The 15199-nt window shown below is 39.6% G+C and overlaps 2 protein-coding genes across 2 annotated transcripts in view; one reads left to right on the top strand and one right to left on the bottom strand.

Annotated features, from left to right (window-relative positions):
* LOC137300537 (prostaglandin G/H synthase 1-like) overlaps positions 1–9308 on the top strand; it is a 78006-nt gene extending 68698 nt beyond the window's left edge. Inside the window, exons 10-11 of the mRNA XM_067969664.1 lie at positions 586–733; positions 2641–9308. Of these exons, the coding sequence (XP_067825765.1) occupies positions 586–733; positions 2641–2999 (507 nt within the window). The 3' untranslated portion in view covers positions 3000–9308. The remainder of the gene's footprint in view (positions 1–585; positions 734–2640) is intronic.
* An 87-nt stretch (positions 9309–9395) lies between these two features.
* Positions 9396–15199, bottom strand: part of LOC137300336 (uncharacterized) — an 82632-nt gene continuing 76828 nt past the window's right edge. Inside the window, exon 19 of the mRNA XM_067969422.1 lies at positions 9396–14201. Within this exon, the coding sequence (XP_067825523.1) occupies positions 14010–14201 (192 nt within the window). The 3' untranslated portion in view covers positions 9396–14009. The remainder of the gene's footprint in view (positions 14202–15199) is intronic.

Raw genomic sequence — 15199 nt, 5'->3', positions numbered from 1 at the left:
ACGGATTCGATGGGCTGAGTGGCCTCCTTCAGTGCTGTAACCTTTCTATGATTCTATTATTGTACCGAGTCAGTGACTGCAATGGAATATATTTGTTATACTATTAATATTATGTCACACATAAAAACATACAGAAATTCTGCCAGCACTTTCATCAGAATGTAACATTTATTTACTATGCTTAATTACACAGAGTAAGTTCTGGCGACATGCTTGGTCTTAACTTGTAGTCATTGACAGTTTATATAAGCATCGAATTACTGTCAGGCATACATTGATGAGGACATAAGTATTATATAAAACCACAGAACTTTATTTGGTTTTAGTTCAAACATGCCTTTGAGATAAATAACAATAAATTATATCCCTGAATTCACTTTGTGGAATGCCCCAGCATCGGGCTGCTCCTCCACCAAGAGGGCCAGCTCGAGATATAACTGCATGATCCTGCAAACCACCACATGAGCGTATGACTCGTTACTAAATCTTCAATGTACACGAGTTTCTTTTAACAAAATAAAGAATCTAAATAAGAGCAAAAAAATTAATGGTACTATTTACAAATGGCCAATATTATTATTACAGGTCAGTGGAGGTAAAAATATCCACCAACACGTTCTGAAAGTAGCGATTGGTGTCATTGAGCATGGGAGAAAGTTAAGACTTCAGCCATTTAATGAATACAGGAAGTGGTTTGGTCTAACCCCATATAAATCCTTCCAGGAGCTAACAGGTAAGGATCTGAAGAATGAGTTATTGAATTCATAGTTTCCAGGTGTGTTGTGGAAGCTAGTAAATGCAATGTTGTTTTTAACCCTTTCTTTAACAGCATTGTCTCATTGTAACTCAATGTTCATTTTCTTGTGGCATTTAAACTGCTGTCATTAGAATGAGGATATATTGCAGCTTACTGCTTTCTTCATTGTATACCTGTTTTCTAGCCATACTTGGAAGCAAACCTCAGTAACAATCTTTGGGGAGTTACTGATAAGCCAACAGTAAAATAAAAATAAAATGTAAGGCAGCCAAAGTGTTTGGACATATCTTATTACAATCTTGGGGAGAATCACTGCTAGTGCCCAGCACTTCCATATCCAAACTGTGAAAAAAAAGTGTTTTAATGAGTGACATCGCACATTCTATTACAAAAAGAATTTCTTGCATTATCAACCCTAATTTTTAAAAACATTTCTTCAAATTAATGTAACATACAAAATGTGATTATTACATGAAATTTAATATTTCTGCCAGTCTAGTCTTAGTGAGCATTTCGGCGAAATGTTTGACAGATCTGGGGATTTGTAGCAGTAGATTTGAAGACTGGATATCATTCTGGGCACTCAGAGAAAGAGCCTTATTCAGATCATTATTCTTGCTGACATGATGCTTCAGTACTTCCTATTTAGTTTTTGTCACCTACATTTTTATTATGCTTCCCTATCTTTGATATTCCTGTTCCAACCACATTGATCAGGAGGATGGGCAGGCAACATAATCCCAGATTAATGCTAACTAGTCATAGAGATAAGAAAGAAAATGGCTTGGGTTGACACTCCTGATTTTTTTTCCCTTCGCATAAGGAAGTGCCTTGCCTCTGTTTGGCTCCTCAGTAAGCTCCCCAGATGAGATCTGGAGCTCATTGCGTAGGCACTCATGAGAATTGCTTCCTACCATTCTGTGACACAGTAGGCCAGAGGCCCAATTCACTGAACCAGCATCTGTGCTAACCTATTGTTTCTCTTAAGAATGCTTCAAAAGGATGTCATTGGTTGTAACTGCACGGTTGCTCAGAACCACACAAAATGATTTATTAGCTAATATCAAGAGATGACATTGCCAGAATTTAATAGCATCCATTGGTATCAATGAGACAAAATCTTTCATTGTATTGACCGATGGTGGTGTGAATGTGTAAATGATTAACATTGACTTCTTTACTTTGATTGGAATCAAGCAACAGTCTCAAGTGCTGATATGCTAAGCGCATGGGTAACTGAAGGCAGTATTTCGAGTTGCTATCCATAGATCATGCACCCCTCATAGGCACATTTATCATACTTTTCAGACAAATATTGATAATTTGTCTTCGATCTTTAGTTTATTGGTTAGGCAGTTGACGTATCTGAATTGAGCTTCATACACCATGTTAGTTGCCAGTAGGTGATGGTGTGCTAACTCACTGAGCCACACTTTGGAGTGACAGCATGGAGTTTTATGTGACTAAACACTGAATGGACATGTACCTAACAAGTTGTACCATTTTTATGGTATTTAATATTCTCCATTTTTATTAGAATATTTAATTGCACGCACAAAAGATCACTTAAAAGACTTAAATAGTTTTTTTCTTATTCTCTGGAATTCCTTTGCTAAACCCCTCCACCTCTTTCTCTTTTAACGCCCTCTTTGCTCAAATATTTGCTCACTCCTCCTAATCTGTCTTTCTTTGGCTCGGTGACTGTTTTTTCCCTCACAACCCTGTATGAGGCACCTTGGGATGTTTTTCTATGTTAAAGGTGCTATATAAATGCGAGTTGTTCTTGCTTTATTTGACAAAGATGCGAAGTTTCTTTTCATTTATACAATCTTTAGGATTTCTTGCTGAATAAACTCAATCTGATTTTTTTTTTTGCATTGCAGGTGAAACGGAAGTAGCTGCTAAACTGGAAAAATTGTATGGTCACATTGATGCTATTGAATTTTTTCCTGCGCTATTACTGGAAGAACCACAAGAAAATAGCATTTTTGGGGAAAGTATAGTGGAAATGGGTGCTCCCTTTTCCCTCAAAGGACTCATGGGAAACCCTATCTGCTCTCCAGAATACTGGAAGCCAAGTACATTTGGAGGGAAAACAGGGTTTGACATAGTCAACACAGCAACAATTCAAAAGCTAGTTTGTCTCAATGTTAAAAAATGTCCATATGTGAGTTTCCATGTCCCGTATGATATAGACAGTGATGGTGAGAGGGAAAGAAAAGAACCATCTACTGAGCTGTAATCCACCAGGGAAAATATTCGGACAGGAGAGTAGAGGTATTGGGTACATGGGAAAATGCTGTATGGAATTATGCTCCTAGTAATTCTGAACTACTAAATTAAGCTAGCTTTAAGGGGCATATTGACCAAGTGACAATAGTAAATTATCTTTTTGTACTGGATTCTGCATTAGATCTTAACAAGAAGACAATACTCAACAGTAGGAAACATAATACAAAGTTATGATACAAATAAACTTAAATCATTTCACCCAGATATGAACAAAGTCTTATTATCCAGATAGAATTGTTCTTCCTTTTTTCATTGCACTCATTGGAGTAGAAATTGGTTTGCGTTGTAGTGGGATGACTTGAGCCACCAGTTTGCGTAGGTATTGGTCCCACTGCCAAATTCATGGCAGCCATTTTTTAGGCAGTCAGGCGGACGCCTAAAACAGGTGATAAGCGCCATGAATATGTAAATTAGGGTTAAAGGACTCCTATGAGAAAATCGGACCTGCCACGGCCACCAACCGAAAGGTAAGTTTTTTAAGTTTTGTTTTTTAAAAAAACACTTTCCTGTGGAGCCAGGAGGAGCAGGAATGCACCCCCGACTCTACAGGAGTCACGATTGCTACCTCCCCCCCCCCCCCCACCACTGTAGGCCGTTCCCATACCCCTCCCAGGACTTGCGTGAAGGCTGATGCCAGCGAGGCAGGTGGCCCGAAATTGGTGTTTCCTATCAGGCGAGCTGCACCTATAACTCGCCCCAATTAATCAGAGGAGGTCCCAGGACCAATTTCTATTGATCCTCAGTCGCGCATTGCCTCTGCACTGCCAGACAAACCTTTGCCCCATTGTTTTAACAAAGTCGGATTTGGAGCCACATAAAGGAACTGCTTTTGGAATCACTAAAGCTTTACTGATTCGTTGCCCTGATTCTGTGTGAAGAATCAATTTTATTATCACTAACATTATAAGGATTCTAGTTTTGAGATCAGGACAGCAAACTGCTATCACATTGGTTAGTGCTCCAATAACCTATATTTTGATTTATAAAAATGTTTTAAGTATAAGGAGACCCCGTTGATGAAAAATGCAAAGGATTTTATCCAACAGTTTCTTCAGTGAAAAAAAGCCTTAGGCCATTTTTAAATCACATTGCTCTTTTAATAAATCGGCTGTTTTTCAATATTGGAAAATGTTTTCAACTGAGTAGAGTTGGAGTTTATGACCAAGTGCCTGGTGCTGCTGATTACCTGGACTAAAATTTCAAACAGCATTTTAATAATTTTACACGTCATATAGTGAAATATGAGGTGGGCGGAAATGAACTGAAGTATTGGGTTTAGCACATCACTCACTGTTCATTCAGGTCTAAGATAGAAATCAAGATCTAAAAGACAACACTGTAGGTTCTGAATCCCAGGTAAGCAGACTTATCTCAGTTCATCACTACCAATTGCCAAAGGATTTTGTTATGTTTTAAATTGTATTCTAAAACATAAATCAAGTTCTTTGCTAATCCAAAGAATCTTTTAGGGATATCTACAACACTTAAGATTGTCAAAAGGAAACAGGAAATGAAAATATTTATCTGGTAGTTTAAAGTTTGGTAGCAAATGAGCAAGGGAGTTGATTCAGTTGTAGTTTTTTGTATCTGTCCTGTTCCAGGATGCTAGCCACTGTGCAATCTTTAAATGGGAAGGCTCATCAATCTGGGTTACATGTTGATAACTGCCATTATTGCTATTCCCTAATCAGGGAAATGAGCAGCATTCTTTAGATCAGCTTCCTCTCACCCCCTACTAAAGCTGAAATGCTGTACATCTGTGCCATGCTCCTTTTAGTGAGCTGGGAAGCCTTGACACACTCGAGAGACGGTGTGCTTTGGGATCTAGACTTCCAACCACTTATTTGGGACTTACAGGCTGAACTGCATTTAGCTATTGGGTTGATTCAGTCCAGTGGCAGTTTTTAAAGTGGGGACACAAGATGATCACTGTAAACTTCAAACACATTTACTGGGTGGTGCAGCAGCTTAGAACACTGTCCTTTCACCTCTGTAACTGAGTTTGAATCCAACCCAAGCCAATGGATTGAAAGTGTCTGTGTGCCAGATGATAGGGTTCTACCTGAAATACGTGTGGGCAATATTAACACTTTTCCTAATGGGGAAAGGTCCACAGTGCAGCATAATTCAGAACAATTGGTAATCTTATTCAGAAAGGCTTTAAGGATGCTGGTATTGGAAATTGAAACCGGTTGAGTTCAAAGCAGAGTATCGCGCACTCCTACATTTCTCCTTTGTGTTTCTTTATTTGACCCTGCATTTCTGACCTCCTTCCATAATTGCCCCCTTGCTTATGTTCAATCTGCTTTCGTGCTGCTTTTTTGCGTGCTCAGCTCCTGACTATTGATCAAAGCTTTGCTTCAGATACAATTTGAAAATGTGTCTGGTCTTATGTTACTCCACACGTATACAGCTCTTGAATTCTGCCTTTATTTTGGTGCACAAGTTATGACCTGCGATTCTCAGGATCGATACCCGAGCTGATCCTCAAAGATCTCAGAGTTTCTGGTTTTATTTTGGGGGAATTTTCAGTTTGACTCGGGAAGGGAGGAACCTAATTTTTAGAACATCAAATCGACTTTTGAGTCTGTCACCATGGCGGAAGCTCGGGTCGCCCGGTTTTACTAATCGTCCGAGGCAATGGAGTGTAAAACGGGCGTCCGATTCGAACCAGCCCATTCCCTGGCGGGTCGATTAGGTCAAAATCACCTCCATAGATTTTATTTGTTTTAGTTCATTGCTGTTATTTTGAAGATCACTAAAGCAAGGAGAATGTAGAAGTTCTGACCCCATAGGCTCCCCATCACCAAGATCGCCTACTTCCACCTCCATAATATCGCCCATCTCCACCCCTGCCTCAGCCCATCCGTTCATGAAACCCTCATCCATGCCTTTGTTACCCCCAAACTCAATTATTCCAATGCTCCCCTGGATGGCCTCCCACCTTCCATCTTCCGTAAACTTCAGCTCATCCAAAACTCTGCTGCCCGTATCCTGACTTGCACCAAGTCCCATTCACCCATCACCCCTGTGCTCGCTGACCCACATTGGCTCCTGGTCCGGCAACGCCTCGAACTTAAAATTCTCACTCTTGTGTTCAAATCCCTCCATGGTCTTGCCCCTCCCAACTCTGTAACCTCCTCCAGCTCTACAACCCTCCCAGATCTCTGCACTCTTCCAATTCTGGCCTCTTGTGCATTCCCGATTTCCATCGCCCCATCATTGACTCATCCCTAAACTTCTCTGCCTCTCCTCCTTTAAGTCGCTCCTTAAAACCTACTTCTTTGACCAAGCTTTTGGTCACCTGTCCTAATATCTGTTTATGTGGCTTGTTGTCAAATTTGTCTGAGAACGAACCTGTGAAGCACCTTGGGACATTTTACTATGTTAAAAGTGCTATATAAATGCAAGTTGTTGTTGTCGTCGTCGTCGTCAGCAACCAACTTTTTTATTTGCTTGATGGAGCTAAAAGTCTGAAGACTTGGAAGTCACAAAGGCTTTCATCTGGCTGTTTTCTCTCAATTTCTGTAAGTTTTTATTTGCCTTTCATGCCGGCCTATAACATCTTCCTGTCAAAATGTTATCTTCATACAGCAGGAAATAATCCACAACTGTCGCAGAAGTTATTTTCCCTTTTACAACCACTTTACAACAGTGACTGAAGTTCATGTATGCTGTTTGAAAATCACTCCAATGATTCATTGTGTGAGAAATCTTCTGAACCAAGTGAGGGTATTGGACGCAATTTATAAAAATACATTAAAATAGGCCCCACTTCCCTAGTCTGGGATTTCTGATAATACAGGAAAGCATTTTTTTAATCTAGTTTTTTATATTCTGTATCTTTTTGCTGCCTTATTTGATGGATGTGTCTTATTGGGATCCTTGTTTAGAAAAGGGTTCAGCACTTGGACTTTAAAGAACTCAATTATTTGTTCTCATTCATTCAGTAATATTTGTAGACACGTAACAATTCCAGCACAGAAGGAGGTAGTTTGGCCCATCTTCCCTATGTCAGTGCTCCCTTCACAGTAGAACTGTCAACCCTAATTCTGTTTTTCCTTGTACCTATCATTATTTTCTTCTTTAGTTGTTATCTAGTTCACTCTTAAATTTTGTGATTGACATGACTTCAATAGCGACTTGTAATGCATTCCATACCCTAACAATCACTTGTGTGAAAAAATGTCATCTAATCTTCTAGTACGAATCTAAGGTTTTGCCCGCTTGTTACTGATTTGCTGACCAGTGGAAATAATTTTTCACTGTTTACCAATTTCTCAATTCTGAGCACTTCTATTAGCTCCCCCAGTAATCTTGTCTGCTCCAGTGAATATCAAGAGTGGCCAACAGTTTTTTATGTCTGAGACCTGAAGAAGAGCAGAGATAGATTGACTATGGAGTTCTTGCTGTCCTCACTCTAGCAAATTTGGACTGTGTATTGCATGTTTCGAAATGGTTTGTGGAGTGGCTCGATTACAAAATTTTAACGTATGATCATGAGGCTCCTTAAGTGATGAATGGCTTCTCACAGAGATAATACATGCGCAGGAAACACCTGCAGTGCTCCTGGGCATGGCAATGGCAAGGTGGAAGTGGAATCTGTTTCTTGTTTATTCTGTCGTGACTCCAAATTTATTCCGATGTATAACCAAATCTTGAAGAGGGTGTTGGTTCATTCTTGATACATTCAGTAGCAGAATTCAAAACATGAAATTGTAGATTGTTCCAGGAGCTAACAATGTAAACTGATTATAATATTAATTAGGACAGGCCAACATAAATATAACTAGTAGTGATGTTTTCAGATATACCTTTCAACCTCCCTCTTCCCTGCTCTTGCAACCAACTAAATAGTGAAGTATTGTAATCAAATTAATTTCTGGGAGAGTTTAGTGTTTTGATGTGTTTGATGTATATATAGCAAAGCACTTCAAATGTATGAATTGTTTAAATGAATGACGCTCTTTGTCAAAATTTAAATGTGCATTTAACAAAATAACTACTATTTGTAACTACCTTAGTATTATAGCCAGAGACTCTCGAATATAATTGGAGTAGCTTTATTAGAATTGGTTGGCAAATTCAATTGTTTCGAAATAAGTTAGCACATTGGCACTTCATTTAGGGAATCATGTGTTGGGTAGAGAAAACAAGATGGACGCTCTGTAATGGGCCAGTTAAATTCAGTAGTTAAAAGACAACAGAAGTGCTCACAAAGACATTTACTAATGCACTACTAGAAACAATGGAATCAATGTGTAAGAGGTACTGGCTTAGTCATTGTTAATATTAACAGGTCTTTATATCACATCTGTCAGTAAATTATACTGAAACAAAATAGCCTTGCCAACTTACTGGCCTGGAATTATTTTACATTTTGAATGTTTTTTGTAAAGGGTATTCTTTGTGTAAAAAAAAAAGTTTAGATTTTAAAATTGGGTCATAAACAATAGGAAGACTACTAGCCTCATTCAGCAGAACTACAGATTAACATTTAAAATTTGCAGGGCTATGGGAGAAGAGCAGGAGAGTGGGACTAATTGGATAGCCCTTTTAAAGAGCTGGCACAGGTGCGATAGGCCGAATGGCTACCTTCTGTGCTATAAGATTCTATGATCCTATGAGTAAATTGACAGTTTTACCCAGTATTTACTGGAACTCTCCTTAAAGCAACCCAGGTAATTACTGTGGTTGAATGAGAGATCCAACAACAAGGGTAAGGAACTGGGTGTGATTGTAGTATGAATACAGGCGCAGTGTGCTGTGCCAGTTAATCCATGGCGTGACATGACCCACAAATGACATTGGGGCTGTCATTACAAAAATTGAACACTCAGGTCGAAGACCTTTCATCAGAAAGTTCTGATGAAAGGTCATCGGCCTGAAATGTTAACTCTGTTTCTTTCTCCACAGATGCTGCCTCACTTGCTGAACTTTTCCAGCATTTTTATTTCATATTACCAGCATCTGCAGTATTTTGCTTTTGATTTCGTTAAAACATTGCCTTAAACGTTATGAAAGCCAAGGGCTGACTGTGCAGTGCCTGTTGCTTGTGTTTTGATATTTCAACCAAATTAATGCTTGCACCTTTATTCCTTCAGCAAAGGGTAAACATTTCATCATTCTTGGACATTTCCACTGAAGCTTATATCTTAATTAAAGTGTGTGACTGGGGATCTACAATTGTGTTTCTTTTTTTATATTTTATTCCTCTACTATTTCAAAAAAAATCAATAAAGCATTCTTTCTCAAAGAACTGGCGGTCGTAGAAATCAAATTAATTTATTTTTCAAACAGTCTGAAGAAAGGAAGAGATAATAAGAATCAACAACAGAAAGTTAGTCAACAAAAGTCAAATCGGAGCCATTTTACAGACAAAAGTGCTTCTTTCCACAACACAAAAACAATTCACAAAATAACATTCTTATATTAAAATCAAAGATTTTTAAAAATTAAATAATTTAAAGACAAAAGTATAGGACTGATTATATGGACAGAAAGCCAAGGCCTGTGGGTCCCCGATTTTCTGACCAGTGAGTGCCATTCCTCGCCTATGAATCAGCCCTGGCATTTAAAGGGAAACACAACCCTGTTAACTCAGGTCAGCTAAGAGGTCACTGAAAGGAGTGGCTTCAATGGGAAATTCCTCTCTATACTTCCCTTAACAAATTGAAGTAGGTAATAGCCTAGAAAATACTGCTGGCAACATCAGCGGGCAGTGCTGGCACGATGGTATGACGTTTTCATGCCCTAATGCATTAACCTCCATTATTATTTTCAATAGTTATCTCCCTGCTCATGTGTCTTCACTTAGCTTTCGTTGCTGTTAATTAATTAAAACTAATTCATGTCTATTCACCATTAACAGGATCTTTATAGCTCAACACAAGTACTTGATATTCACAATATTTTTTTCTGCTGCAGTCTGAAGCCACCGACTCCGGTTGGTGTACTGTTCCATGGGTACCGGCAGACCTCCAGGATCTCACTGAATTGCCCGTTCCTCAAGGGTTCCACCAGTCTTCTGCCATAAATCCAGCGAAAACCCCAGAAAAATAGTAGAGACCCGATTTTATCTAGGGACAGTGCAACATTAGCCTGGGCAATTCAGCTCTCCTATTAGGAAATATCCGCTCAGTGCTGCCTCATGAAGAGAGCAGGAACTTGCCACCTGGAGAATCCCAAGCATAGAATCATACAGCACAGAAAGAGGCCCTTCTTTCCTGTGCCGGCTCTTTGAAAGAGCTTTCCAATTAGTCCCATTCCCCTGCTCTTTCCCCATAGCCCTACAGTTTTTTTTCCTTTTCAAGTATTTATCCAATTCCCTTTTGAAAGCTACTATTGAATTTGCATCCACCACCCTTTCAGGCAACGCTTTCCAAATCATGACAACTCACTGCGTAAAAAACATTCTCCTCATCTGCCCTCTGGTTCTTTTGCCAATTACCTTAAATCAGTGTCCTCTACTTACTGATCCACCTGTCAGTGGAAATAGTTTCACCTTATTCACTCTGTCAAAACCCCACATAATTTTGAACATCTCTAATAAATCTCTCCTTAACCTTCACTGCTCTAAGGAGAACAATCCCAGCTTCTCTAGTCTCTCCACATAACTGAAGTCCCTTGCATGGACCAGTATTGTGCTACACCATCATGCAGCACATTGGTATTCCAGAGGCAACATCATTTGCCCAATTCAAGACTTGGCTTCTTACTCTTCTGCTATAATTGACCATCAAAAATCTAATAGAAATTTTACATACTAACAGTAACAGACCTTTTAGCACCGTACATGGTTACAGGGCTGAGTTCTCCTGAAATGTGTACATATCCATGTTCAACTCTTACTAGTACATCAGGCACTTAACAATACCCAGCCTCTCACCCAGAAAATGGTGTGTGCCAGGGAAACCCAAAAAGACAGGAAAGAAAATAAAAGTAAATTAAATAATCCTGTGAAGTACCAACAGTGCATTTGTTTTATGCACTTTAAGTCTGAGCAGTATGCAGTTTTATAATCAGATGATTTTGCAACTACAGCATAAATCAGCTGAACTTCAGATGTATCTAGTGTTGGTCTTTGTTTTGCTTTACATATTACACAATAAATGTATACGGCCTCACATAACAATAGCTATTTTTGGTGTTCAGACAGGATGCTAAAAACCAGTATAATATGGACCTTAACATTCTTACAAGTATCGATGCACTTAAACTCCAAGGACTTGAGACACAAACCTGGGATCATCTTCTCAAAATAACTATTCATTTTAGCCACTGAGGAGATCATCCTGCCATGGTCTTCTGGGAACAATTCTTGAATATTTTGGCCCCAATATTTCATTTTCTTCTTATAGTCCAGGAAGTTTAATTGTTCCTAATGCTCATAACCATCGATTTCTGATGGCTAAAATTCACGACAAATAGGCAGTGGGTGGAGTCTGAACCCCCACTCCAAGGGCACAAGTTCTGTCTATCAGCTTTAACTGATATTCAAATCCCCTTGTTGGGGCATTTCAATGTTTCTTACCCATGGCACTCATTGTGGCACAGTGCCCCATCGTGAGAAGAAGGGGAAGATATATCATTTAAGGGAGGCTCAAATCAAGCTTTGGCACGATTTTACCCAGAACAGGCGGCAGATAAGCACACTAGCAACTACGGAGCCCAGTGGCATCTGTGGAACTCAATGGGTTAATGGTCCAATTTTCCGATTACATTTCCCAAATTCACTAGGAAGTTAACGGGTGTGAAGTAAAACTTCCTTGATTTTGCGGAGCCAAGTGATGACAGAAAGGATGAACCAAAACAGTGGGTGCATACTGCTTTAAAAATAAACTGACGAGTAACTCCAAAATCATCAGCTGAAAACACCATTTAACAAAAAAAAACAAGTGATGGAAGCAGGACATTCAATGGCAGTGTATGGGAACGAGGTCAATCTCCTACAGGGAAAGTGGAGAACTCCACAAAACAGCACGAGTGATTTCCTGTCATTAAACTACCTGATACCAGTGGTGTTATAGCAGTAAGTCTGTGACATGACTGTATCAGTAAAATTAGGGCATGTTGATTCACAACAGATTCGATTTTAGTTTCAATGGGACTCTATTTCTCCTATACTATAGCTACTTTGCACATAACTATGTTTGATTAATGACTACATATGTTTGAACGTTCAGATCTGTTTCAGTTCACTGTAGGGTGTTTTTTAACCTGGTTTTTCATTTGTTCTATGTAAACAGTTACTTTTCACAGAATTTTTGCCAATAATTTGACATGGATTAACATGGATAGCGGCAGTATCACTCAAACAACCAATCCTGGTAAATGATTCAAATCAAAGCAATAGCTGCTAGTAAATACTACTGTAGTACCCAGGTGTGTGATATCAGCTTTAAAGCAATTGGAAATCAAAAACAATTAAAGTGAGCAGATTACCAACCTCCTGCCCTCTGGTTGTAGAATTGACACAAACAGCAAACAAGTAAATCACCTATTCATCATTAATGGCACCACAGTAGCAGCGTCAGACCCTGTGTGCAACCAGTTCACAGGATGTTTCAATCTCTCACTGACAGGTTATGGGACTGACAAAAGTGCGTTTGTCTAAGGCTGCATCTATATAGAGTGTTTATCCCAGACAGGCAAGGTGGTTCTAAGCAAAAATCATCCTCTTGTACATGCTACTCACATTTAGTATATAACTGAAAAACATACATCAATCCAGATGAACATGATGTGGAATAGCCACATGATTCAATGTGGCTTTGGTACTCAATCTAAAGCCCCCTCTGTTTACTGAGTAACATGTATAATCTTGTTGTGTCACTATAGCCTAGTTACTGGGTGTGAAGCTACATGTTGAATATTTCTGTAAATCGGTACTATAACACCATTCCGACCATCTCATCACACCAGGTGACTTACTGCTTAGTCGCTATCAAGGCAATTTTTTCCAGCATAGGGGTTAATTATTTTTCTCAAGAAAATAGGTGACTTATTGGGAAGTCACATATAATTTACATAAAATCTAACGAAAGCCTATCAGCACACAGCTAAAATCTTTCAGAATTACAGCCTTCATCACTTAAAAGTCAACCATTTAGTGTAATGCAGGTTAGTATATCATTGTGTATGGATGAGGTTGATTCAATTGAAGATTCTCCACAGATTTTATTGTACCACACATAAAATGGATAAATTGGGCTTCGAATTGGATGGTATGTGTTGGCATTATAACTCATAGATTGTGACACTGTCCTAAAATCTCCCTCTTCTGGAAGGCTGTTGTGGGTGCAACAGCCAAGGCAAAGGGCACAGCTATTTTAATGATCCTAATATATGTTTGTCAAGGGTAAAAGCTCCACAGTATTTTTGCTGAATGATTCTATCAGCATTGTTGGTTACCAAGAGGCTTATTGTCCTGGTTTGGTACTCAAAGGATCACACATATATTATCATTGGGTCAACACAGTCCTCAAGAATGTGAATCTGGAGATACCAGCACTTTCTAATATTGTTAAGGTATAACGTTACTGCCAGATTTGGGAAGGGATATGGAGATGTTACTCTGTGAGGGGAAGACTTCCTTCAGTGTAGTTGTCAAGAACCTAGCCTCTCCTCTGGGGTCAGGGAGCTACAATGGAGGATACTGGGCCTGTCCTGGAAAGGACAGGTTTTTTTTCCCTATATTTCATTCTTCACTGTTTCTTGTTTAGGTAAGTTTATTGTCAAGGGGAATGTGGGGAGTATAATTTGGATTCATTGAAATATTTGTTCCATGTTTTACGACATTGATGTTTGACATGTTGGGATGGATGTCCTTTATGTGGCTACTGCTGAAAGTCTTTTCACTGTATTTTAAAATAAATAAAATTTTATTCTTGTAAAAAAATGTACACCTTTCATCAATGACCTTAAACCAGGTGCTGGTTCTTCACCTGTTAACCAGTTATTAGCTGCTTGAACTAGAGCTAGTTTCTTGATGGTTCCACTTATCCTTTGATTTGAGGTTACTGAGGATTATCAGATCTTCTAAACATCCGTCCACCGTGTTTTCAGCTTGAAGACAGGCCGACGTTTCAAGCTTTGCTTCAAGATTTGGCAGCTTGTTTCCGTTCAACAATTCACAAGCAAGTCCGTGGGACTGTTGGCAAGAAAAACACAAACAATCTCAGGAATTTCAGAAAAACCAAAAGCATTGATATTGCTTCCAGCTGTCAGAAAGGAAAAACAGGAAGCTGAAGACTGAACCCAAACAAAAAAGACAGGTTGCACTGAAAAGCAAAGTAAGAAAAGGGTGCAAGAAATACAACAAACTAGTAATTTCCCCGAATTAAGGAAATGCTGAAAGATTAAAAAGTAATGTCTCTATAATTATAATGCAGGATCATGCCAAAGATTAAATGTAATCTGAGTTTTAGCTGATGTTGTTTGATTCCTTGTATTTATAAGGTTACTGTGTTATACATGTAGGACTTAAGCAGGTATTTCAGGAGGTAGTGGAGTGTGTTTTAAAAGCAGAAATGAGCAGAATCTTTGCCAGGATCTGCTAATTAGACAGAAGCTTATTTAAAGCTGACCACTGGAATGTGAACAAATATTTGAGCTTGATCCCACAGCAATATAACTAATACATTGGGCAGCTTTTTAGCACCCGCCAGTGGATGCGTTCCTGGCGGGGGGCTCCCGAAAATCGGGAAATCCCGGAGCGAGACCGGAGCCCGCCTCGAACCCGCGCACTTCCGGGTTCCCCGCTGACACGCCGGCGTGCGCGCGCAGCCCCTGTTGGTGGGAATCCCGCAGGCAATTAAAGCCAGCGGGGTTCCACTCGAAGGTATTTATTTTGCTTGTTCAGGTCATTAACTGACCTGATTAAGGGATTATGTGAGGAGGGGTGGGATTTTAGAGCAAACTGGGACTGTTTCCCACACTGGGGGAAACACTCCCAGTTCAAATGGACCTGTTGCAGCTGTCAGCCTGTGGCAGCTGCAAAGGTCCATCTGACAGGTGGGGGGGGTGGGGAGACCCTCACTCATTGCAGGAGGCCACTCTGTCACTTGGGACAAAGTTTGGCCTCCACCACCCTCCTCCTGACAATCAAAGTCACCAACTTGCACACTTACCCCGGGGTCCAGAGACATG

The sequence above is a fragment of the Heptranchias perlo genome, chromosome 31, assembly GCF_035084215.1.
Source record: "Heptranchias perlo isolate sHepPer1 chromosome 31, sHepPer1.hap1, whole genome shotgun sequence".
Taxonomy (NCBI): Eukaryota; Metazoa; Chordata; class Chondrichthyes; order Hexanchiformes; family Hexanchidae; genus Heptranchias; species Heptranchias perlo.
Note: the sequence above shows the minus strand (reverse complement) of the source record. Positions and strands in the feature narration are given on the sequence as shown.